The sequence below is a fragment of the Brassica napus genome, chromosome C9 (genome assembly GCF_020379485.1).
Source record: "Brassica napus cultivar Da-Ae chromosome C9, Da-Ae, whole genome shotgun sequence".
Classification (NCBI taxonomy): Eukaryota; Viridiplantae; Streptophyta; class Magnoliopsida; order Brassicales; family Brassicaceae; genus Brassica; species Brassica napus.
In genome coordinates this window covers 35212026-35237892 of record NC_063452.1, presented here as the reverse complement: position 1 = coordinate 35237892, position 25867 = coordinate 35212026, and the positions used below count along the sequence as shown (strand labels likewise).

General features: G+C 45.1%; 1 protein-coding gene and 1 long non-coding RNA gene across 2 annotated transcripts; both read left to right on the top strand.

The window, feature by feature from the left end:
- Window positions 1–20963: 20963 nt before the first annotated feature.
- Window positions 20964–21871, top strand: LOC125592629. Its single transcript, XM_048767952.1, has 2 exons — window positions 20964–21272; window positions 21863–21871. Exons 1-2 carry the CDS (start codon window positions 20964–20966, stop codon window positions 21869–21871), a joined length of 318 nt encoding a protein of 105 aa, XP_048623909.1.
- Window positions 21872–22025: 154 nt separating this feature from the next.
- LOC106413873 lies at window positions 22026–23280 on the top strand. Its single transcript, XR_001282694.3, has 3 exons — window positions 22026–22325; window positions 22450–22587; window positions 22688–23280. It is a non-coding gene; the product is annotated as an uncharacterized LOC106413873 (long non-coding RNA).
- The last annotated feature ends 2587 nt before the right edge of the window (window positions 23281–25867 follow it).

Sequence of the window (25867 nt, the reverse complement as noted above, 5' to 3'; positions counted from 1 at the left end):
CCCCGTTGTTTTTTCTGCTCGTCGTAGAACCCAGTCCCCTTGCTAGAAGGTTCTTGTTCTGACTTTCTTGTTGTACGTCCTGGCGACGTCTTGCTGGTAGGACAAGTTTCTTAGTCGAGCGGCCTCTCTATTTTCGTCGAGCAGGTCGAGTCTTAGCGCCATCAGCTCGTTATTCTCCTCCTGAGAGGTAGATTCGGAGACCGTTGTTCTTACGTGCATCTCTGTAGGTACAATGGCCTAAGAGCCGTAGACTAGCGAGTAGGGGGTTACCCTTGTTGCTGTTTTAGGAGTGGTCTGGTAGGCCCAGAGGACTCCGTGTAGTTCCTCCGCCCACTTCACGTGAGAGCCCTCCGGTCGCTTTTTAAGCATGTTGACCACTGTTTTGTTCGTGGATCCGGTTTCTCCGTTAGACAGGGGGTGTCGAGGTGTGGCAAAGGTTAGTTTTATGCCCCAGTCCTTGCAGAACTCCTTGAAGTTGTGGCTCGTAAACTGGGGTCCATTGTCGGTGAAGATCTCGTGGGGGACCCCGAAGCGAGTGATTACGTAGGTCCACAGGAACTTGCGGATCTGGAGATCTGTTATGCGGCTGAGCTCCTCTGCTTTGACCCACTTGGAGAAGTAGTCAGTGACTATCAGAAGGGAGACCTTATGCCCCGACGCCATAGGGAATTTCCCTGCTATGCCCATGCCCATGCCCCACTTTCAGAAGGGCCATGGTGAGCTTATGGATTTGAGGTTCTCCGGGGGGAGCTTGGAGACTGGAGCGTGCCTTTGGCATTGGTCGAAGTGCTTGGCTTGTCTGTCGGCGTCCGCGGCCATCGTGGGCCAGTAGTAACCAGCCCTTTGGGCTCTGAGCGCTAGGCTTCTGCTGCTAGAGTGGGATCCACAATCTCCTTCATGTAGTTCTATAAGGATTCTAGCGGCTTCTCGGGGTGTGACACACCTCAGGTATGTGCCAGAGAAAGATCCCCAATACAGCTTCTCCTGGGAGATACAGTACCTCGCGGCTTGCTTTTTGATTTTTCTGGCCTCGCTACGGTCCTCCGAGAGGATGTCGGCATCCAGGTACCGGATTAGGGGGGTCATCCAGGTTTCGCCTTCCTCGACAGCGGAGACCTCCTCTGACGGGGGTTCCTCCATGGACGCTGGCCATTGAAGTACAAGCAAGGGGATACTCATCTGGCTATTCGTTTCAAGGGCGGACCCTAGATTAGCCAGGTCATCGGCTCGCGAATTATGTTCCCGGGGGATTTGAGTGAGCTTGCAGCTCTTGAATTTCTTGATTAGACGCTGAGGGACCGCTAGATACTGGATCATACTGTACGTGATTGATTATCAGCTGGGAGTCGCCGAAGACCTGGATGTTTTCTGCCCCCATTTGATGGGCGAGTGTTAGGCCTGTGATTAGGGCCTCATACTTGCTTTCGTTGTTGGTTGCTTTGAAGTTTCATCGCACTGCCCTTGAGGCTGTGTTCCCTGTTGGCGAGGTAAGCACTATCCCTACTCCAGCTCCTCTAATGTTGCTGGATCCGTCAACGTGTAGGATCCATTCTCCCTATTCCTTACTTTCGCCTCGGAGGCGTACCTCCTGCTCCAGAGCGGGGAGCAAGGAAGGCGAGAATTCAGCCACAAAGTCTGCTAGGACCTGTGACTTTATAGCCGTGGCGGGTCGGAATATTACGTCGTACTCCCCTAGTTCCACGGCCCATTTGGCCAGGCGTCCGAAGCCTTTTGGTTTATGGAGTACCAAATTTACAGTGAAGGAGGTGACAACCACGATTGGATGAGCCTGGAAGTAGGGTCGGAGCTTGCGAGCGGCGACTATCAGGGCTAAGGCTAGCTTTTCTATATGACTATAGCGGGTCTCCGCATCTAGGAGAGCCTTGCTTACGTAATAGATTGGTAGCTGCTTATTTTCCTCCTTGCGAACTAAGACGGCGCTCCCGGCGTGTTCGGACACCGCTAGATATAGCAGCAGGACTTCACCGAGAAGTGGCTTGGACAGGAGAGGAAGAGTGGTGAGATACGATTTTAGCTCTTGGAGAGCGGATTCGCATTCTCCCGTGCTTTGGAAATCCTTCGGATTCTTGAGAGTTCCGAAAAAGGCGTGGGATTTGTCGGAGAGTTTGGAGATGAATCTGCTCAAGGCCGCGATCCTTCCCGTTAGCTTTTGAACCTCCTTGACGTTCTTTGGGGAAGAGATTGAGTGAATGGCCCTGATTTTCTCTGGGTCGGCCTCAATGCCCCGGTGGGTTACGATGTACCCGAGGAACTTGCAAGAACTGACCCCAAATGAGCATTTAGCCGGGTTGAGCTTCATGTTATATTTTCTGAGGGTGGAGAAGGCTTGTTGCAGGTGAGATATGTGATCTTCCGCTTCCAGGGATTTGACCTCCATGGTTCTCCCGATTTGGTCCGCGAACATCATGTTGACCAGCCGTTGATAGGTCGATCATGCGTTTTTTAGGCCGAAGGGCATGACCTTGTAGCAGTAGATCCCTCTGGACGTCATGAAGGATGTTTTTTCCTGGTCTTCCGGATGCATAAGTATCTGATTGTAGCCGGAGAACGCGTCCATGAAGCTCATCAACTGGTGCCCCCCAGTGGCGTCTACCAGCTTGTCGATATGATGGAGCGGGAAGGGGTCCTTTGGACATAACTTGATGAGGTCCATGAAATCGATGCAGACTCTCCACCTCCCGTTCTTTTTCTTGACCACGACGACGTTGGCTAGCCACTCTGGGTACTGCACCTAACGAATGAACCCCGCGCCGAGCAGGCTCTTGACTTTGTCGTTGATGATAGTGTCTCTCTTGTGGGCAAACTTCCGTCTCTTTTGTCTGACGGGTTGATGTAGGGGATCCACCTGCAGCTTATGCATGATGATCTCCAGATCGATCCCAGGCATATATGCGTGGGACCAAACGAAGCAATCGGAGTTAGACCTGAGGAAGTCTACCAGTCTTCATCTCAGTCCTTCGGTTAGCTTGGAGTCGATCTTGAGATGTCGGATCTGATTTCCTTCGGTTAATGGCACCTCGTCCATTTCCCCTACCTCCGGTTCCTCGGTGTGACGAGCCGGAGGTTTGCTTTGTAATTGCTATAAGACCTTGGTCTTTCCCTTCAGAGTGGTCTAATAGCGGGAACGGGAATATTCCTGATCCCTTATGATCGCCTTTATGCCCCAGGGTGTAGGAAAATTCACCATTTGGTGAAGAGTCAAGGGGACGGCCCCCATTCCGTGGATCCAGGGCCGTCCTAAGATGGTCGTCCCATGATCATGTTGTAGGACGAATCGCAATCAACCACGAGGAACTTAGTTGACATGTTGACTCCTTCGGCGTATACGGGGAGGGTTACCTCCCCAGCGGTTTGTTTGACTTCCTCGCTGAACCTTATAAGGGGGGTTATCCTTTAGTCCCAGGTCCTTATATGCAGCCTGGAAGATGATGTTGCCTGGGCTTCCATTATCTTCCAGTATCCTTTTTACCAGGCAGTTCGCTACAGTGAGCGAGATAACAAGGGCGTTGTGATGTGGAGTGAGGACTTTCTCCTGCTCCTTGGCCGTGAAGCTTATCTTGTCTGTTCCCAGGAGCAGACGTTTTGGCTTGGCTGCCTCTAGGTCGTGCTTGGCGTTCCAGGTGCTTTTCTTCGCGGCTGCATGGCTTATGTCGCTAATTTCCGAACCGACCGAAATGACATGAATCACTCGGTCCTGTTGCGGTGGTGAGACGGGGGCAGCTTCAGCGAGCTTACTCGTTGTCTCCTTGCTTAGATGGCTCTTGGCCTTCTCAGAAAAGAACTCCTTGAGGTGCCCTTTCCTAAGCAGCTCGTTGACCTCGATTTTTAGCGTGACGCAATCCTCTGTTTTGTGACCGTGGTGTCGGTGGAAGTCGCACCAGAAGCCAGGGTTCCAGAAAGAGTCGGGGGCTTTCATCTTCTGAGGCCACTTGACCTGCTGGCCCATCTGCCTCAGAACATTGATCAGCTCCGGCCTTGAGACGGAGAGGTGAGATATGTCTGGCCACGTGGACACTGCCATCCCCTCTGCCTTCTCAATCGGCCGGTTCTGGTACTTGCCCCAGCTTCGGTCTCGTCTGATCGCCTTGGGATCTTGCTTTTGCTGAGCCTTGGCAAGGCTGGCGACGTCTTCCTCCCATTTGACATGCGCCAAGGCTTGAGATAGGATGTCTTCCATAGTTTTGCACTGATATTTGGTCAGTTCCTTGTAGAGGTCTCCGTCGGGGAGCAGACCTCTCTTGAAAGTAGAGATAGCAGTGGGGATACTTCATTCGGGGATAGCCACCTTTTTTTATTGAAGCGGGCTATGTAGCCTCGCAAGGGTTCCGCTCAGTGCTGGAGGATTTCATAGAGGCTGTCGGAAGTATTCTCCAGGTCCCTGCTGCTGGCGAATTGCTCTAAAAATTTGTCGCTGAGAACCGCGATGGAGGCTATGGACCTGGAGGGCAAATTGATATACCATTGCAGAGCAGGTCCGGTCAAGTCGCCGAAACTCTTGCACATGGTAGCTTCGCGTGACCCCTTTGGGAGTGCAACGGCAAGCATCCTTTGTCGGTATAGGGCGACATGGTCATTCGGATCAGTGGTGCCATCGTAGGCCTTTATGCTGGGGAAAGAGAACTTCCTGGGCATCTCGTTCAAGGTGATCTCATCCTTAAAAGGAGTATCAACATAGGAGACGGGGTTGCTCTTCCGGATGGGGGGAGCTACCCCTGGGAGTCTCTCTACCATGGACTGCATGGGGTTGAGCCTATCAGAGAACATTTGGTGAAGGTGAGCGATCATAGGAGACTCCGTTCTTGCTGCTCCGTTTGATGTTTCCTTATCAGGTTCGGGCTCCGATTCGCTGTCCTCCACATCATAGGCCTGAGCATCCTTGGCCTTTTATTATGCATCCCCTCTGGCGCCGTAGTTGGGGGGTTCGCGCCTGTCTCGGAGTTGGGTGTTTCCAGAGTCGACATAGGGCGAACCCAAGTCCGGAATCGACGCTTCTTGTTACTTGCCGCGTTAAGGGATTGGTTTTCGTCTCGGAGGGTGAGATTCTCCAATTCGAGCTGGCTGAGCTTCTCGGCGCTCTGCTCCAGTTGCTTGGAGTGTTCGTTGAGCTTTTCCTTCAGGATCTGGAACTCCAAGGAAAGCTCGGGATGGGTCTCTTCTCAAGTTCGATGCAACCCAGTTATTTGACCTTGCAGATCGTCGATTTGGCTCTGGATTTCGGCTTCTCTCTGGGTAGCTTCGGGTAGCTCGTCGTGCTCATCCACCACCATTATCACGTAGTTTAGATTACTCCCCTCCTTCTAGCGCCAAACTGTTAGGGGATTTTTGTGTAGGATATTTGTGAGTACTACGGAAAGATGGACAAGGCTGGTATTTGTATAGATTTCGTGAATATTTATAAAGAAGAAGGTGGAAAGAGACGTTTTATTAGATCAAAGAGCTGAAACTACAACAATTTGAGTAAGAACCCTAGTTTTACCTGGCTAGCTCTAATCTCTAAGTCTCCAAGTGTCGATCTCTTGCTTTAGGGTTTAGGTTCCCTTTATATAGTCTTCCTAAGGCGGGCCTTAGTCAGTTGGAGTAGGTTAAACTCTTCCATATTCAGAAATATGGAAGGTTCTCCTTATCAGAAGTTTTCCATTTCCCGGGGGAAGGGGTGATCCTGGGACCTGACCCGGAAAACTCTATTGCGGGGAACCTGGGTTCCTTTTAGCGGGGATCCTGGGAACCAGGGTTCCTTCCAGCGGGGATCCAGAGGCCGGTGTCCTGCCAGGGGCTGGAGGTTAAGTATTTTTCACCAACAGATATAAACTATAAAACCAAAATCAATGGAGTTCCAAGAGGACTCTGAAGGAGTTGCTTTCTTCTCTCCTAACCTAGAACTATGAATATAAGAAAGCGTAGCCGTCAACAATGGCTTAAAAAAATGCATAAATAAGGTTTTAGCACCGTCGATCGACAGTCCTTCATCTCCTCGACAGCTTCCTCTCTCGAGGCTGACAGACCACTCTTCAGTAAAACAGGCATAACTTCTTCTATAGGATGCTGATTGACCTAAAACTGGTGGCATTGGAAATCTAACTCAAATATCTATCTTGTGTCCAAATATGGGCTCAATATAATGGTGTGAAGGTCCCCATCCATAGCTAGACATCTGACGCGTATGTGCAGTTCTGCACTCAAAAGGCTCCAAAAGATACCAAAATCACCACTTTACTCCAAATCGTCCCTGAACCTGTAAACGCTCTAAATAGACTCTACATCGCATTAAATATATCTTAAAACACCTGTATACCATGGCTAATAATGGGTAAAATCCATAGTATATCAAGCCACCATTGAGAAGATGTTGTTTCAAGGATTGGTACCAAGCACGGGGAACTTGCTTAAGTCCATAGATCGGTCTGTTGAGTTTGCAGACATGATGTGGGGTGTCCTTGTCAACGAAGCCTGGTGGTTGTGTCATGTAAACTTCCTCATTCAAGTGGCCTTGCAACAACACATTATTGATGGCCAATTCGTTAATATTCCAATTCTTCTTCACTGCAATGTCAATATATGTTCGGATGCTAGTTGACTTGATTACAGGTCTAAAGGTTTCAGCATAATCCACTCCATATCTCTGATTAAAACCGTGAGCTACAAGCCTCCCTTTGCGTCGAATTTCTTTTCCACTCGGTAGGTATTTTGTGGTGAAAAACCAACGGCAAGTGACTAGATTATGTGTAGGATTTGGTGGAACCAAGTCCCATGTTCTGTTCTTTATCATGGAATCAAACTATATTAAGGCAGCTCGTCTCCAACCTTCATCTTTTAGAGCCTGTTAAATGGTTATTGGTTCAGTAGATGGGGATTTCAAGAGGCTGCGGTGAGGGTAAGTTTCTTCATCGGTTTGGTGATATTATTTTTGGAACGAGCTTGCATCCGATGAATGTTATTTGGAAGTGAGGTATTGGTGTTTATGGCAGATGAAGTCGGAGGATTGAAATTTTGTATTTGTAGTGAAGAAAATATATTTGTGGGCTGAAATTTTTGGGCCATGGTTTTTGTGCGCCGGGTTTTAGATAGTCAAATTTGGAAGTGGGTTTTTCTGGACAGTGGATCGCAGCCCATTTTGAGTAGGAGCAGTGGGCTCAGTGACAGAAGAAGAAGACGTCAAAGATGGAGAGACAGAAGGTAATACCTGAGTGTTCGGAGTCAGAGATGGTGACGGAGCTTGATTGTCTAGGTGAGGATCCAAGCATGAGGGGGGGGGGGGGTACCGAAATGGCGTGTGAGCTCAAGTGTGGGAGTGTAGGTGACGGTTCGGCGTCGAGATTTTGAGAAGAGGTCTCAGGTTTTGCAAATGGGTATGTCGCCTCATCAAATTAGACGTGTCTAGATGTATAAATGCGACTAGTAGCCTTGTCAAGACAGTAATAGGCGCTCTGTGTGAGAGAATAGCCCAAAAACACACTGTCAAGATCGATCATTCAACTTGTGGCAGTTATATGGATGAAGCCAAGGATAGCAAGAACAGCTGAAGATCCGGAGGCGATCAAGATTGAGTTTGGTTCCAAATTTTTTTTAAAACAGAGACTGAAGTTCAAGAACTGTTGTTGGCAGTATGTTGATTGTATAGACCGCTGCAGCAAAGGCGAATGGCCAATACATCTTCGGCATTGAATCCTTAGAGAGCATTGTGAGGCCAGTTTCGACAACATGTCAATGCATCCTCTCTACCAAGCCATTGTGCTCTGGAGTATGCGGGGGAAAAGTTAGGTGCGAGATACCATGTTATGAAAGGTAAGACTTCAATGCCAAAACCTCTCCTCCATTGTTTGTAAATAGAGGGGTGATGCGTTGTTGAAAACGGTTCTCAACAAGTCCTTTAAATGCAATAAAGACTTCTTTAATCTGAGATTTTTGTTTAATTGGATACAACCAGGTATACCGAGAGTAATGGTCTACAATAACAAGATAACACTTGAAATTGTCTTTTGAAAGGATAGGTCTTGTCCAGACATCACTGAACAGAAGTTGTAATGGTCGGTTTGAAGTGAAACTAGATGTGGAGAAAGGTAATTTATGGCTTTTGTTGGTCAGGCAATGACAACATTGTTGGGGTCAATATCGGTTACGACTAAATCAACGTCGGAAAACTTCCCGAGCAAATCTTCTCTTCCATAAAAATAGAAAGAAGTCAAAAAACAAAAAAAAAAACCGAAGGTCTAATGGTCGGCTCATCGAAACGGACGAGCTGGATCAACCGCAGGATTCAGCTCGGCCGTTCGCCGAGCTGGACTAGTCCAGTTCAGCGAACAGCCGAGCTGGATCAACCGCAGGATTCAGCTCGGCCGTTCGCCGAGCTGGACCAGTCCAATACGGCGAACGGCCAAGCTGGATCAACCACGGAGTCAGCTCGGCTGTTCTCCAAGCTGGACCAGTCCAGTTTGGCGAACGGCCGAGCTGGATCAAACATGGATTCAGCTCGGCCGTTAGCCGAGCTAGATCAACCACGGATTCAGCTCGGCCGTTCGCCGAGCTGGACCAGCCCAGTTCGGCGAACGGCTGAGCAGAATTGACCAAAATCCGTCTTCACCTCGTCCTTGTAACTCCTCTCCCGAGATCGTATCAAACTCGCTCTTGTTTCGTCATGATCAGAGGAATCGTCGGAACTTTAGGATTTAAAAACCGCAAGAACTCGTTTTCTCGAAGAACATTCGGATTGATCGTATAAAATGGCAACGGTTAGCTGAACAGCCAAGATTGCCTATGCTATACAAGGAATTTGAATGTTTTTCGAAATCGACGTCGTTTCGGAAGCGTTCTTTTTTAAAAATCGTATGAACGTCTAAGTCGGAAAACGGCCTGAAAGGGGCGAGAACACGACAAAAATCCCACTTATGATTTTATGGAATCAAGCCAGTCGTTACGAAGGTGTATCACTTGTTACCCAGAAGGAGATAAGTGTCAAGTTCGGAGGATAAATGTCAAGTTTTCGAAGATAAACACAGAGATTGAAGAAAAATGGAATATTTCCGCGAAGCGATAAACTTGACCGAGGGCAGAAAGGGAAAAGGTAAACCGCCTTAGAAGGAGTATATAAGAGGATTGAAGTTGAAGGGGCGCAAAAAAGGAGAAGAACTACTCAGAGCAATACTTAGAGCAATTTTAAAAAATTTCCGTTTTTGTATTCGAGCTGCGACTCAATTAGGTTTTCTGCAGTTTTAGGTGCTAGAACTAGGGATCCCGCCGGCAGCTCTCGTAGCCAAGACCCTTACCTTGTTGTAACGCTCATACGCAGATTCGGAATAATATAAATTTTGTTCTCTTTTTGATTCTCATATTTTTTCGTATGTCTTTTTGTGTTCTTGATTGCTTGACGTGTGGTTTAGCACATATCCGGGACCTCTGGGAAATTAGGGCTTTCCTAACTTTCCTAATTCAACAGAAATCGACAGTGCGAATTTCGGTTCCACCAACGCTCGATCAGACCTGTCAGCTCACGATATCAACAACCAACAAACTCGCGACGGCGATGCCCTCGACGACAATGTTGGAAGCACTCCAGCAGCGAACGTTACCGCGGTTAACCTCAACACCGCGGCGTTCGAGGAGGTCCAGAAAATGTTTTTGACTTTTGAAAAAAAGTCCAAAGAATTGGACAAGGTCATGAGTTCTCTCGCTAAACAGGTCAAAAACCTAGCAGCAAGAACCAAAGCCGTCCTTCCGCGTGGAACCACCAGAACTCCTTTGGACCGGTCCGGCAACGCGCAGGGGAAAACGTCAGGGCAAAACACCGAGAAATCACTCATGTGCCAACGCAGAAAAACCCAGGAGATCTTCCCCCTCTTATGGAAGACAAGGAGGAAGGAGAAATTGAGCGCGTCGACGTAGATTCTAGCAGTCAGTCCGAACCTACGGATGAAGACACAGACGTGCATCCACGTCGTACAAGGAGTCATGCGGCTCAAGATGATTCCCAGTTTGATAATCCGATGACCGAAGAAGAAGAAGCTATATTATGGGACGGAGAAAGAAGAATTGGTCAGGAGCATACTCGGAACGCTCGCGGTCATCTCATGAAAACGGCTGCGGAAGTCAGAGCGGTGAAATCTCAGATTCACCACGCTACTATTACCGCGCCCGAGATCGATCTGCTGCTCGAGGAATCTCGAAAGAGGCCCTTTACTACCCGCATCACCGGACCTAGGGTTTTGGATCCTGGAAAGATCAAGGTAACGCCTTACGACGGTACCACCGATCCCAGGGGACACCTGCAGGCTTTCCAGATCACAATGGGGAGAGCCAAATTCAGAGAGAGTGAAAGAGATGCCGGCGAATGTCGCCTCTTTGTCGAAAACCTCCACAAGCAGCGCTCGAATGGTTCTCTCGCCTGAAGCTAAATTCCATCAGAAGCTTTCGCAAACTCGTCTCAGAGTTTCTCAAGCAGTACTCTATGTTCATAGACCGAGAAACCTCTGATGTCGATCTCTGGAGCATGTCCGCGACTTCATAAAATGGTTTAAAATTGTCATGGCCAGAGTCGGCGGGATAAGCGACAAAGTGGCAGTAGACACACTCGTAAAACGCTCTGGTACAAGTCAAAGTTCAGAAAGTGGATAACCTTGGATAAGCCGCGTACGATTCAGGACGCGCTCCATAAGGACACAGACTACATAACCATCGAAGAAGAGACGGACATCATATCGCAAAAACAAAGGCTCACAAAAACTTCATCGAAGGATCCCGGGTCGGATCAGAAACCTAAAAGGAGAAACCCTCGTAACGACAAAAACGTCCATCACGGGGAAGAGAAGACCCAAGGAGCGCATAACTACGCTATCAATTACGGACCAGAGCAAGGCCGGATGACGGGAAATACATGGACTTGATATCCGAATTTTGACGAGAATGCCTTCTGCGACTTTCATCAGGCCCGCGGCCATTCGACCATAAACTGCAAGGTTCTCGGTGCCAGGTTGGCCGCAAGGCTGCTCGCAGGAGAACTCGCCGAAGTATCTAGCTTAAAATTTCTCGTCCGTGACTCAGACCGCCCTCCAAGAAACAGTAAGGCCCCTCAAACGGAGAACTCTCTCCAAGGGAACCAATCAGGAGAAAAGTGCGGGAGAAGGCAAGACGAGAAGGGCAATGACAATAGTCGCCGCAGGGTCAATAAGATCATCGGAGGATCGCAGTAGTGCAGCAATACCATTTCCGCATCAAAGCTTATGAGCGCAATGCTGAGACAAGCGCAAATTCGCTAACCTGGTCCGCGCCTGACGACTTCCCGAAAGGAGCGATCACTTTCGATGAAGAATAGGCCGGCGGGATCGATCAGTGATATACCATGGATTTTACCCATTTTCAGCCATGGTATATGAGTGTTTTAAGATATAATTATTATGTTTTGGAGTCTTTTTCGAGTATTTACAGGTTCAGGTACGTTTTGGAGAAATATGGTGATTTTGGAGCCTTTTGAGGTGCAGATCTACACAGCCGCGTCAGATGTTTAGCTATGGATTGAGACCTTTCCACCTTTATATTTAGCCCATATTTTGACAAAAGATACAACTTTGAGTTAGCTTTCCAATAACGCCTGTCTGAGGTCAATCAGTATCCTTTAGAATAAGTTATACCCGTTTTATTGAAGAGTGGTCAGTCTGCCTCGCAAGAGAAAGCTGTCGAAGAGATGAAGTACTGTCGATCGATGAAACAGCATTGGTGTCAATCGACGGTGATGCCAGAATATGGGCTGAGCATATTTTATGACCTCTGAAACCCAGAAGCAACCACAAATTACCAGAATACCCTTGGACGACCTAAAACCCTAAGTACTACAACTCGACCTTTTATTTGAGAGAGTATAAATCACTCCTTGGGGTAATTTGAGTGATTTCAAATTTGGCGCTGTTGCCGGGGAGCTTTGATCGCCATTAGATCTTGTTTAGTTAGATTTACTCTAGGTTTTACTACTGATAAAAAAAAACTGATAAAAAATTTTCTTGTGTTTCAGGTACATACATATGAGTACGAGAAGCAGCAAGGGAATATGGCTCTTACTGAGCCAATGGATTTGGAACGCGTGATCCACAAGTCTAAGAGGGCAGTCGACACCCTCCAAGCAGTGATTGGCAACATAGAAATCCAAGCATCGATCGACACTATTCATCCCGCGTCGATTGACACTGTTCACCTGACGTCGATCGACACTGTTCACCTGACGTCGATCGACACTGTTTAACCTACGTCGATCGACATTGTTTAACCTACGTCGATTGGCACTATTCAACATGTGTCAAAAACACTGTTCATCCTATTGATCGAAACTGTTCATCCCGCGTCGTTCGACACTGTTCACCGAGACACTGTTCACCGAGACACTGTTCATCATGGTACGGTTCATCCGTTGACCGACACCACTTGTGTGGAGACAGAGAGGGTCGAAGTGCTAATACTTAAAGTTGGCGAGAATGAGATGTTAAGAGACGAAGAAAGTCGCACTCGCAACAGCGCATGACAATTGATTAATGCTCAGGGTGCTGTGATCCCTGATGTGATTGTTGTTGCTGAAATGAATGACTTTTACCTGAGCCGAGAGTGGCATGATTGGGTAGGTTAAGACCCCTTTCAGGGTATTCCTCACCAAGATCCCAGAAACCACATCGAAGAGCTTGAGGATCTCGTGTCAAGGAGTGAGCAGAATGAAGTGTCAGAATACCACATGCTCTGCAAGATCTTCCCCTATTCTATCTCTAGGGATGCATTCAGCTAGTTCAGTCAACTACAGCTACGATCTCTAACCATCTGGGAGGACATTGAAAGAGCCTTCCTATACAAATTTCTTGATGATGCTGAAGCAACTCAAGAAAAAGAGAAGAATGATAAGTGGGATAGGCTTGTTGAAAGTTGGCAGATAAAGAGGGAAGATCAGATTCTGAGACAGTTGCTCGACTACATTATGATAGAGGGTGATGAACAACATGAATCTGGAGAGCTGAGCAGAGTAGAAGAAGCCGACATTAGTGACACGAGCTCAGCATCGATCGCCATTACAACCACAACGTCAACCGACGGTACGACTTCAACGTCTACCGACGGCACGACCTCAACGTCTAACGACCGTACGAACATCACGTCTACCAACAATACGACCTCACCGTCCATCGACGGTACAAACTCAGAAACGATCGGCAGCACCTCAGCAGCGATCGACACAGACATTTGTTATTGATCGATACCACTCGAAATTCTTAAAAGATCGAGTTGTCCTCAGGACATTGCAGACTCGACACTGAAGAGCATTGATATATCAAGTTGTGATCCTACCTCAGATGGAGACAGAGAAATCACCATGGAAAATTTCTTGGAGCTAGAAGAGTTCTTGGAGTTGGAGGATGGAGAAAAACTTGAAGACTTGGATTCAAGTAGAGAAGTCACTATGAAATACTTCTTAGAGCTGGAGGAATGGCTTGAAGATATGGATCAGAATTCAGAGAACAAGCTTGATGACGATGAGCATACTTCAAGAGGAGATCTGGAGACTTCGCCAAAGGCTAACATCAATCGACGCCAACATGATGAAATCGATCGATATCCACCCTACATCAGCGATCGACATCCACCTTAAAGCATGGATCGACGGCATCCACCCGACATCAATCGACACCCACCTGATGATAAAGATCAACACTCATGGTTGGACGAGCTACCAGGATACATAGTTGAGCTGGAACCAGTTGAGGAAAGATTACACAAGTCTGAGGCCTCACACAATGTTGACTCCAAACATCTGAGACCACTTATATGCGCAGAAGAAGCTGTTGGGTTTCACAAAAGTGTGAAGAGGATACATGACCCTGTGAAGTTTGTGGTTCCTTGCGCAGTATTTGAAATTGAATTTCATATCCCACCAGATAAAGGTGTGCATCTGAGTTCTTACATTGAGGTATTGGATGATCATCAGCATGTAGAAACTTCTCAGAGAGGGTTGCGATTTAGAGATGAAATCGATAAGGGCCCAGCAGAAGCAGCATCGATCGACACCGACCGGATACCATCGAACGACACCACATATGAAATATCGAACGACATCAACAAGCCAGCATCGATCGACACTACAACTTCAACATCGATCGACACTATCGCTGCATCGTCGATCGATAGCGGACGCGTATCAAAGCATAAGGAGTTCGATCTGTGTGGAAACCTTTTTGATGGAGAAACCACCACGCGATCAGACAAGTCTAGGGGAAAGAAGAGGAGGAATTGGAAGAAGAGGAAAATGACCAAGAAAGGTTCTCAGTTATCATTGATTCCTCGCTTCTTAGATGGTGTCAGGAAATCCAGACTGTGCAATATTTGCTTCAAACAGCCATATGCAAAGCTTCGAGCGCTCCTTATTGCTGAGATGATAGACAAAGGAGAAGAGTCTATGGAGGAGGCTTTCACACAAGAATGATAAAGCTTCATAGAGCAGACATGGAGAATTGTTTTCGAGCATGTTCTCATTCTCATCCGGACTAAATCAGATCTCCAAAGTCAAGCTAAATGACTATAACAAAGCGCTGAGTGGGAGGCAAACCAGTATTAGGTAATTTCTTTCAGTTTATGTTAGATTGTTACTAATTTTTGTTTTTATTTTTATGCAGGTCAAAAAAAAAGTTAACAGTAACGACGGTACTGTAGCAGCGCCGAGTGACACTATAGCAAGAAAATTGAGCAACACTGTATCAAGAACATCGACCGACACTGTAGCAGAAAATCGGAAGTTATTGTAGCTGTGATATTACCAGGGTTAGTATAGCAGTCACTGTTGATAGACCATGGATTTTACCTACTATTAGCCATGGTTTATAAGTGTTTTAAGATACATTTATTATTATATAGAGTCTATTTAGAGTATTTACAGGTCCAGGTACAATTTGCAAGGAAATGATGTATTTGTAGCTATTTAGAGATCTTTTGAGCTTCGCTGGAAGCAAGAGATGGTCGACGGTCGCAGTTCAATATCGACCGATAGTCACCACCAAATATCGATCGATGTCAATTCCCTCATATCGATCGATTATGAAGCCATCCGAGAGTTAATGAAAAATTAGAAGATTTCAAGTTTCACAAAAGTCTCAATAATTACATCATTAGTCCATGGCCGCCTGTTAGGCTATTTATTAGGGTTTTGTATTGTTTTAGAGGCAGACTTGCATAGAGACCTTTTAGACCTAGTTTGGAGGAGGCAAGAAGCCACCATTGAAAGAGGAGAGCTTAGGATTGGAGAGATAGATCATCTACTGCAAAACGGAGAAGATCTAGAACTCCCTTGCTTTCATTATTTCTGTTACTTTTGCTATTTAATTTATTTAAGTATTATTCAGACCATCATAACCATGTGTTCCATGAATATGTCTGAGTAGTCTTTACTTTTAGATTTAGGTTTCTCAAATAGGTTGATAAATGTAATACTGACGCAACAATTGTTAGGATGTTTAAAAATATAGTTCAATCATCTAGTTATGCATTAAAGCTACGTTTAGGATTGATCACCCTTTAAACTTAGATCCTAGGATTAATTGGGATCAAGCCATTGCTTGACTCAATACCTGAAAATAATTAGAATGATCTAACTGACTAGATACAGACAAGAGTTGGTATAGTGAGTTAGAGAATACAAATCAAACCCGTTCGTAAAACTTTCTGGAAGAAGTATCGATCGACACAGTGATATCCTTGTCGATCGATATTTTGAAAGGTGTATCGATCGATATTCACAAACAATTATCGATCGACACTTTCTCGCGACCAAAATAATGAGAGTTCAGGTCCGAGATCCAGATTAGATAATCTAAAAGATTATACCTTAGTTTGAATTCAAGAACAATTAATAATAATAAACTCCTAATTTCCCAAATTAAGTATTATTTATCATAGCTGAGAATATACCTGAATCTAGCTACTTCAACCAAACGTTAACAAACTCAAAACAATCAATCAAGCAATAAACTTGCTCACCAAAAGATTATACCTTAGTTTGAATTTAAAATCGACAATCTCCTAAACTAGAAACATAAATCGATTCCAATTAGAACCTGATTGTATGTTGATTGATTAAATCTGAAACATGGCAAACCCTAATCAAGGAATCGAAAAACCCTAAACCCTAAAAGAAGCTAGTGTCCGATTTTATGATTGATCCTGCTTGATTTGAATTGAGGTTTAGGATTGTTTAGATAGCTTGAATCAACCTAGCAGAACATACAAATACTTAAGGCCTTGAAACCTTAAACATAAGTTGATAGAATTTAAAGATTGAAAACCCTAGGGATCATAAGAATGTTTAAATCGTTTTACATGAATCCGAACATGATATTGCATTCACAATTGGTTAAAACAAGATCGGCCAGCATATAGATCACACGAGCTTAGGTTGATTGCATTAGAAAACCTATAGGGCCGTGTGGCTCATGATTGATAGTACCATGGTCGATTAGTATTTGAACATCATAAATGCATAAGACGTGTTGTGGCCGAGCTTGCTTATATCCTGCGGCCACGTGATCACATTATGAATCTAAAATCTTGTATGATAATGTGAATCAGATGTCGAAAATAGCAAACAGAGACTACGCAGCCCTTAATCTCTCCGGAGACAATTACTTGCAGTGGGCTCTAGATACAAGGATTAGTCTAAAGTCCAAGGGACTCGGTGATACTATCATCGAGGACAACAATGAGAATGAAAAGAATAGATACAGGGCCATAAGCTTTATGCGCCATCATCTCATTGAAGGTCTTAAGGATCAGTACATGACGATTGAGAATCCATTGGATCTTTGGAATGCTTTAAAGCACAGATATGATCACCAGAAGATGGTGTTGCTTCCAAAGGCAAGGCACGACTGGATGCATCTCAGATTCATGGACTATAAGTCGGTGGATGAGTATAATTCAGCCTTGTTCAAAATAGTATCCATACTAAGGCTTTGTGGTGAAGAAGTCTCCGATGTGATGATGCTTGAAAAGACCTACACGACTTTTAATCAGTCGAATTCTGTGTTGCAACAGCAATATAGAACAAAAGTTTTTGCCACATATACTGATCTGATCTCATGTCTACTCTTGGCCGAGGCAAACAATGAGCTTCTTATGAAGAATAGTGGAGCTAGACCGGCCGGGACAGCACCATTACCCGAAGCCCATGAGGTTGAAAAGAAAGATCCCAAAGAGACCTACCACACCCAAGACAACAGGAAACCATACGGCAATGGCCGTGGTGGGTACAGGGGACGTAGGCGTGACAATCATAACGGTTGAGACAACTACTCAACCGACCGAAGAGGAAACCACAATAACCGTGGTCGTGGTTCCAATTACGGTCGGGGCCGAGGGAGTTATGGCCGTGGACGAGGTGGCATATCCAAACCATCTTACACGTCCAAGTCATTGTGTCACAGATGCGGGATGGACAACCATTGGGCCAAGAACTGCAGAACTCCGAAACACTTGTGCGAACTCTATCAAGAGAGTCTCAAGAACAAGAACCCGGAGGCAAACATGATCCAAGAAAACGGTCATGATGACAAAGGATATGGATATGATGCTGACAATGAATCCGACAGGGACAACAAAGATGACCAAATGGATTTTGAGACATCCGACTGTCTAAAGGACTAGTTTTTCGAATCACATTGTCTTATTGCTTTATGTCTTTGATTTGGTGTTTTTATTTTATGAAATGACATTTATAATAAGAGATTTAAAGATTTAATAAAGTCTCTAAAGTTTAGAAAGTTTTATTTATAGAAATGAATGATGAGATGAGTATACTTGTGGTGGATAGTGGCACAAGTCATACAATCCTTAGAGACAAAAGGTATTTTATGAATCTCACAATGCAAAGTGCAAAGGTACAAACAATTGCGGGTGAGGCCAGCCTGATTGAAGGTCACGGCCAGGCCTATGTGATGATGCCCAAGGGAACTCACCTAGAGATCAAAACCGCCTTATATTCCCCAAGCTCTAGAAGAAGCTTATTGAGTTTCAAGGATATAAGATTGAATGGTTTCCACCTTGAAACATGGGAAGAAGGAAACAAAGAATTCCTTAACATAACTCTGATCACCAAAGGCAATAAAAAGATCTTAGAGACTATGCCCGCAATGTCTATTGGTCTATACTATGCAAGGATCAGTATGGTCGAGGCAAATGCCTCCGAGCTATTCACTTTATGGCATAACCGGCTTGGCCATCCCGGAACAGGAATGATGCGAAAATTGATGATGAATTCACAAGGGCACACGTTTAAAGGAGTGATCCCACGAAATCTCACATGTGCAGCATGTGCACAAGGGAAACTCATAACTAGGCCATCACCAGCCAAGGTTAATAAAGAAACCTTAAACTTTCTGGAAAGGATCCAAGGAGATATATGTGGACCAATACACCCACCTTGTGAGACTTTTAGATACTTCATGGTCCTCATTGATGCATCGACCAGATGGTCGCATGTATGTCTATTGTCCACTCGGAATCTAGCCTTTGCACGGCTGCTTGCTCAGATGATAAGACTGAGAGCACACTTTCCAGATTTCCCTCTTAAGACTATACGTCTAGACAATGCTGGTGAGTTCACGTCCCAGGCGTTTAATGAATACTGTATGTCCATGGGGGTAAAAGTAGAACACTCCGTGGCACATGTCCATACACAGAACGGCTTAGCCGAATCCTTCATTAAACGTATCCAGCTGATAGCCCGTCCATTGCTAATGAAGTCTCAACTTCCGGTATCAGCATGGGGACATGCAGTTTTACATGCAACGGAACTGATTCGCATCATGCCATCTAGTGAGCATAGATATTCACCATCCTAATTACTTACGGGTCATGAGCCAGACGTGTCCCACATCAAAACTTTTGGATGTACCGTTTACGTTCCAATTGCTCCACCACAGAGAACTAAGATGGGACCGCAGAGGAGGATGGGAATATACGTAGGATATGAATCCCCAAGCATTATAAAGTATCTTGAGCCAACAACCGGTGATTTGTTTAAGGCCAGATACGAAGACTCACAGTTTGATGAGTCCACATATCCGTCCTTAGGGGGAGATAACAGCCGGTTGATAACAAAAGAGTTAGAATGGTTTAGACCATCAACATCTTGGCAAGATCCTCGGACTAAAGATTGTGATTTAGAAGTCCAAAAGATAATACATCTTCAAGAGCTAGCTAATAGACTGCCAGATACATTTGCTGACCCAAATAGAGTGACAATATCACACATCCCGGCTTGTAATGCACCTATAAGATTAGACGTCCAAGATGGACAATGTCAAGTGGCTACAGAGTCTAAGCAACGTCTAAAACGTGGCAGACCAATTGGTTCCAAAGACAAACAGCCTCGGAAATCCAAGAAAGGTGCTGGATCCGAGAGCATCAAGGAAACCGTCCAGGACATAGATGGATCGGTCGAGCCGACCAGAATGGTCGAGCCAAGCGTACCGACCACACCCGATGATCCGGCTGTTCCTCAAAGTGAGGTCCGGGACGCTGGACTTAATGGGACACAAGAGCCGGACAACCAAGAGATCTCTATAGACCATGTAATGTCTGGAAAACAATGGAACAGAAAAGATATTAACGTTGATGATTTATTTGCATACAAGGTAGCACTTGAGATCATGGATAAAGATGAGGATCTAGAACCCACGTCCATACAAGAATGCATGCTAAGATCAGATTGGATCAAATGGAAACAAGCTATAAACGTGGAGTTAGAATCATTGAGAAATAGAGGCGTTTTTGGCCCTATAATCCTGACACCTAGAGATGTCAAACCAGTGGGATACAAATGAGTCTTTGTAAGGAAGAGAGACGAGAAAGGAGAAGTAGTGAGATACAAAGCACGGCTTGTAGCACAAGGATTCTCACAAAGACCAGGAATAGACTATGATGAAACTTATTCCCCTGTGGTGGATGCGACTACATTGAGATATCTAATCAGTCTGGCCGTGAAAGAAAACATTGATTTGCGCCTAATGGATGTAGTGACTGCATACCTGTACGGACCACTGGATAATGAAATACATATGAGAGTTCCAGAGGGTATTGAGCTCAAAGATAAGAAAGGTTCTCGAGAACAACATTGCATTAAGCTGAATAAAGCCTTATATGGCTTAAAGCAATCAGGTCGAATGTGGTACAACCGATTATCCGAGTACCTAACCAAAGAGGGTTATAAGAATGATCCAATAAGTCCATGTATATTCATAAAGAAATTCGACAGCAAGGGCTATGTTATAATGTCTGTTTATGTGGACGACCTGAATATAATAGGAACCTCTGGAGAGATTTCCCAAACGGTCGAGTGTCTAAAGAAAGAATTCGAAATGAAAGACTTAGGGAAAACTAAGTTCTGTTTGGGATTACAGTTTGAGTATAAAGCAAATGACATCCTTGTGCATCAAGAAACTTATACAGAAAAGATACTCAAGCAATTCAATATGGACCAGGCACACCCCTTGCCGTGTCCCATGGTCGTGAGGTCCTTAGACCTGGAAAAGGATCCATTCAAACCTAAGAAACCGGACGAGGAAGCACTCGGATCGGAAGTGCCTTACTTAAGTGCCATTGGGGCCTTAATATACTTAGCTAGTCATACTAGACCGGACATAAGTTTTGCCGTGAGCTTACTATCTAGATTTGGTTCATGTCCGACCTTAAGGCATTGGAACGGAGTGAAACATCTGTTCAGGTATCTGCAAGGAACAAAAGATCTCGGTTTGTTCTATACCAACCGGCCAGGAGAGAACTTGGTCGGATATGCAGATGCTGGGTACTTATCTGACCCACACCAGGCTAGATCTCAAACAGGATATGTGTTTACACACAGTGGAGCCGCAATATGCTGTTGTTCAACAAAGCAATCCTTAGTTGCTACATCATCTAATCACGCCGAGATCATAGCCATGTATGAGGCAAGCCGTGAGCTTGTTTGGTTAAGGAACATGACCGGCCATGTCTTAAAAGAGAGTGGTATGGCCGTGGGACAAGAGAAGGAGGAGCCAATGATCATCTACAAGGACAATGCAGCGTGCATTGCTCAGCTCAAGGAAGGATACATCAAAGGAGACAGGACAAAACACATCCTGCCCATGTTCTTTTTCACCCACGACTTGCAGAAGGCGAAGGAGGTTCAAGTAGTTCAAGTCCGATCCAGCGACAACTCAGCCGACCTTTTCACCAAGTCTCTGTCGACCTCAACATTCAGGAAGCTGGTTCATCAGATAGGTATGCGCCGGCTGAAGGATCTTCAGTGATGCCTTCATCAGGGGGAGTGTCATGCGTTGTACTCTTTTTCTTGTCTACGGTTTCCATTTTTCCCACCTTGGGTTTTTGGTTTTTCCTAGAGAGGTTTTAACGAGGCAACATCGTGCATGATACGAGCCCATATGGTTCTAGCATCCAAGGGGGAGTGTTATGAACAATGTGGATTGCTAGTAACCAAATGGCCAAACCGTGGCCCATGGAGAGAGAGAGAGTCGGCGGCCCAAAGGGAGAGAGAGTGGCCGACCTTAGACATAGGATAGTTTTCTTTTCTCTTTCATGTTTATCTTTAAGAGGTTTTCCTTTTTCCTTTAGGATAATGATTTGTACTCTTTCCTTTTATCTATTCCTTGTAACCCCTATATAAGGGAACACTTTGATTGAGTAATAAGACAGAGAAACACACACGATTTTACCTTTGTTCACAACACTACGGTTGTAATAATAATTGTTCCGAGCCAACGTCTATATAATTATATAAACAATTCAAAATTACAAATACATAAACAATTATGATCATATATCTTAAATCTTCTTATAGGTTAATTAAAAAGTCACTTTACTGAGTTATGCTGACGTGTAATTCATACGAAGTTTGAGAAAAATCCTTATAATTTCATTGGTAGAAACTTTTTATTTTTATTTATTTCTGAAACATTACCGAATTGCAACTAGAACTTAGTAAAATACATTGCCAAACGACTAAGAGGAATAAACCAAAGTTATACTTTTCCAAACAAGAAGATATTTTTCAATTTTCTCTTTCTTCAATCCCTCTTTTCTCGCACCCCTAACGCTGCCGGAGACTTGCAACCTCACTGGTCTTAACCGTCGCTGCTTCGTCGGATTCCGTATGGGAGAAGAAGCTACCTGCGAATTATCAGGATCCGCTTGATTTGTTGTCGTCTTAATCTCTCATGGTTTTGGACTTTTTCATATATTCACTTTGAATTTAATTGGATTTGGGGGTTAGGGTAAGAAGAAGAGGAATCTCCGGTTTGTTTGTAAGTTTGTTTTCCTGAGAGAAAGTAACTGTTTTTCTCCTTTTTAATTTTTCTGTCTACTTCCCATGGATCTATGTGTTTAACCTCCTATTGGTCTAACTCTTGGTTTTATGTTTCTTCAAAGGGTGGTGTAGGATTTAAGCTTCTCTTCTTCTGAGTTTTCACTGATAAACAGTCTCAAGTTCAGGGAAGAAGATGAAGATGAAAACTCCGACCAAAGTCAATACCTTTGGGTTTAATAGCATCAGAACAGAGACTTCAGGTTTGTTAAAATCAATCTCTTTTTTTTTTGAAACTTTTGTTAAAATCAATCTCTCTGTTTCGTAAAATAGTTTTGACATTTTAATAGTGTCTGTGTGCAGAAGTGGAGTTGTTGAAAGAGAGGATGGCGAAACTACTGCGTTGTGAAGATATATCAGGTTCTGGTGAAGGAGTTTCTCCAGCTCATTCCGTGAAGATGGAGATAAATGGTGGCTTCCTCTGCCACGTGTGCCATCTGATGGACTCTCTGAGCAGTCTAGGAAGAAGCTAGACCACACTCGTGATTTCACTAACCAAATCTTGAAAGCGTGTGTGTCAATCAACAGAATTGCTTTAGCTGAAATGGAAGTTCCACAAGCATACCTTGAAGCTCTTCCAAAAAGTATAATAAAATTGTTTTGTCTAATAGAACAGGAGACCATGTCTTGGAGTTTTCCTTTATATAAACATCATGTCTGATAACTTCTCAGCAGATTACTTTCTAAGTCAGTAGATCTTTCATCTGAACATGCTATTGCGGAGATGGCAAATAGAGTAGAAGCATCAATGAACATTTGGAGGAGAAGAGCTCATTTATTCATTTGATTTCAATGTAATAATGTACATTTTTTTTTGAATGAATGCTAAATTTTATTCATAAAAAATCTTTGTACATCAAGTGCTTCATGAGTTTAAACCTTCTACTTTTCGTCTACTACTACTTCCTGTGATCTAAACTTTTATTTACATTCTTGTGCTAAACCAAAACTGTAAAATATCAGTCACTCATTTGCCTCCTTTTGCTCTTACCAGACTGAGTTTGTTATGAATTCGCTTCTCGATGGTCTTCTTAATGGCAAGCCCAGCCATAGGCTGTTCCCCATGTCTTCTCATATTCCTCTCTCTCCATATTGCATATATTGTTGCTTGAAAGGTATAAGCAACGCAAAATCTCTTCTTTCTATCCCACGATGAGTTTAACAACAGCACAACAAGTGCGTTCCAATTGCTGGAGTAAGCGGTTCTCAGCATCCCTTCTGTTAGGGGATTTTTGTGTAGGATCTTTGTGAGTACTACGGAACGATGGACAAGACTGGTATTTGTATGGATTTCCTGAATGTTTATAAAGAAGAAGGTGGAAAGAGACGTTTTATTAGATCAAAGAGCAGGAACTACAACAATTTGAGTAAGAACCCTAGTTCTAGCCGCCTAGCTCTAATCTCTAAGTCTCCAAGTGTCGATCTCTTGCTTTAGGGTTTAGGTTCCCTTTATATAGTCTTCCTAAGGCGGGCCTTAGTCGGTTGGAGTAGGTTAAACTCTTCCATATTCGAAAATATGGAAGGTTCTCCTTATCGGAAGTTTTCCATTTCCCGGGGGAATGGGGTGATCCTGGGACTGGACCCGGAAAACTCCATTGCGGGGAACCGGGGTTCCTTTTAGTGGGGATCCTGGGAACCGGGGTTCTTTCCAGCGGGGATCCATAGGCCGGTGTCCTGCCAGGGGTCTGGAGAAATTCAATACCTGAGTATTTTTTTCCAATAGTTTGCCCCTTATTGCTCGATTTCGTCATCGCACTCGGAGAATAACCTGTGCACTCAAGTCAACCGGAGTTGCTCATTCTCAACAGGCTTCCCTTAGGCAGGACATCGCTCCAATAATCCCGCGATCCTGGGTTCCACTCAGGTCGGAACCGTACTATAAACCCGGGGGATGATCAGTTTCCCCTACGTCAGACCGGGGTCTGGTGCTATTTGGACCGCTAATTCTCGCCGAGGACGGGGAGCTCTGGGCTTCTAATGATGTTTTGGAGACGGTGGAGCCTGGGGCTCTGATGTTCCCCAAGGAGGAACTGCATGTACTGACGTGCAGAGGATAGAACGGGGGGCTGGGACCCGTACGGTTTGATGATACTAGACGCTCTTTTTATTCCTCCAAAAGCGAGCGCTTTCCTTTTTTGTGGGAAGTATTCTCCCTTTTTCTGCAGAGATCGGGTTTCCTTTTCGCCGTTCATTCTTTAAATCATGGATTCTTTACGATATTTGGAAACATCCTTATTTACTTTTCTGACCCCACGGAAAAGGGAACGATCCAGATATAAATAGAGACTCACGATAGTTCCTAGCTGGCCCCAACCTAACTCTAGCGCTGATTCTTAGCTGAGAAAGATGAATCCCGAGCCGCTCTCGTTTCTGTCCTCGCTTGTGGGTGGTCGTGCAAGGCCGCGTCGTCCTTTCACCGACCCTTTCTCATCCCCCGTTCCATCTTGGGGGAATGTTCCAGAGGCTGATAGTGAAGCGGTTCCGATGGCGCCCCTGAGAAGGCTTCGTTCTTATTTCTTTGATGACGGTCCCCGTTCTGAGATCCGAGAGGGGGACCTGGATAACATAAGGAGGAAGTACTTGATTCATCCTTCAGTGGGGATGAGGAGTCCGACCGAATTCGAACGCGCTCCAGATGGCGGAGCGGGTGAGGTGACTGTCTATGAAGCGTACCTGGAAGTAGGCTTCCGGGGTGTTATTCCTTCTCTTATAGAAGAAGTGTCATCTTTCTTCGGTTTCAGTCCTTCTCAACTTACTCCCCTAACCTGGAGGACTTTAATGTCTATCCAAGTACATGGAGAACTTCATGGATTTTCCATCAAGGTGCATGAGATTTTATACTCTTATTACTTTGCTCCTTTGGCGAACAAGGATGGGTTCCAGCATCTTCGATCACGTGACGGCGCCCTTTGGTCGAGGAACCTTCGAGGGGTGTTAGAGGTAATCACCCCTTTGGGGATGGTTGGAACAGCCGGTACATGTTCGTGAAGATTCAGGAGCCAGTGGGTTACCCTACGTCTTGGCGCACTGTGGGTAAGTTTTTTTTTTGTAACTTACCATCCTTTCGTGGCTTGATCCTGACGTTTTAGCTTTTGCTTTGTCAGATGTGTCTCGCCCGGTTTCCTTTGCTGGAGAAGCAGTGGCGAAACTTATAATGGTAATTCCCCGGCGATTCCACTGGGTGACTTTTCTGGTGAGCAGGGAGGCCTTACGTCATAGTCGCATCTTGGTAAGCCTTCCCTTTCTGTCGGATAGGACTCTGTCTTGTTTTGTTTCGCATGTATGCATATATTTTTTTCTTTAGGGAATGTGGCAAGGTCTCCGGTATCGGTTATTTATGACGAGTATCAGAAGGTTAAAGCGCATAAGTGGCGTCTTTCTTATACTCCTCAACCAAGACTAGTGACGGCCGCTTTATCGGTCGGGGGTCTATCTTCTATCTTGTCGACAAGCACCGAGATTATGCCTAACTGGGACCTTCTG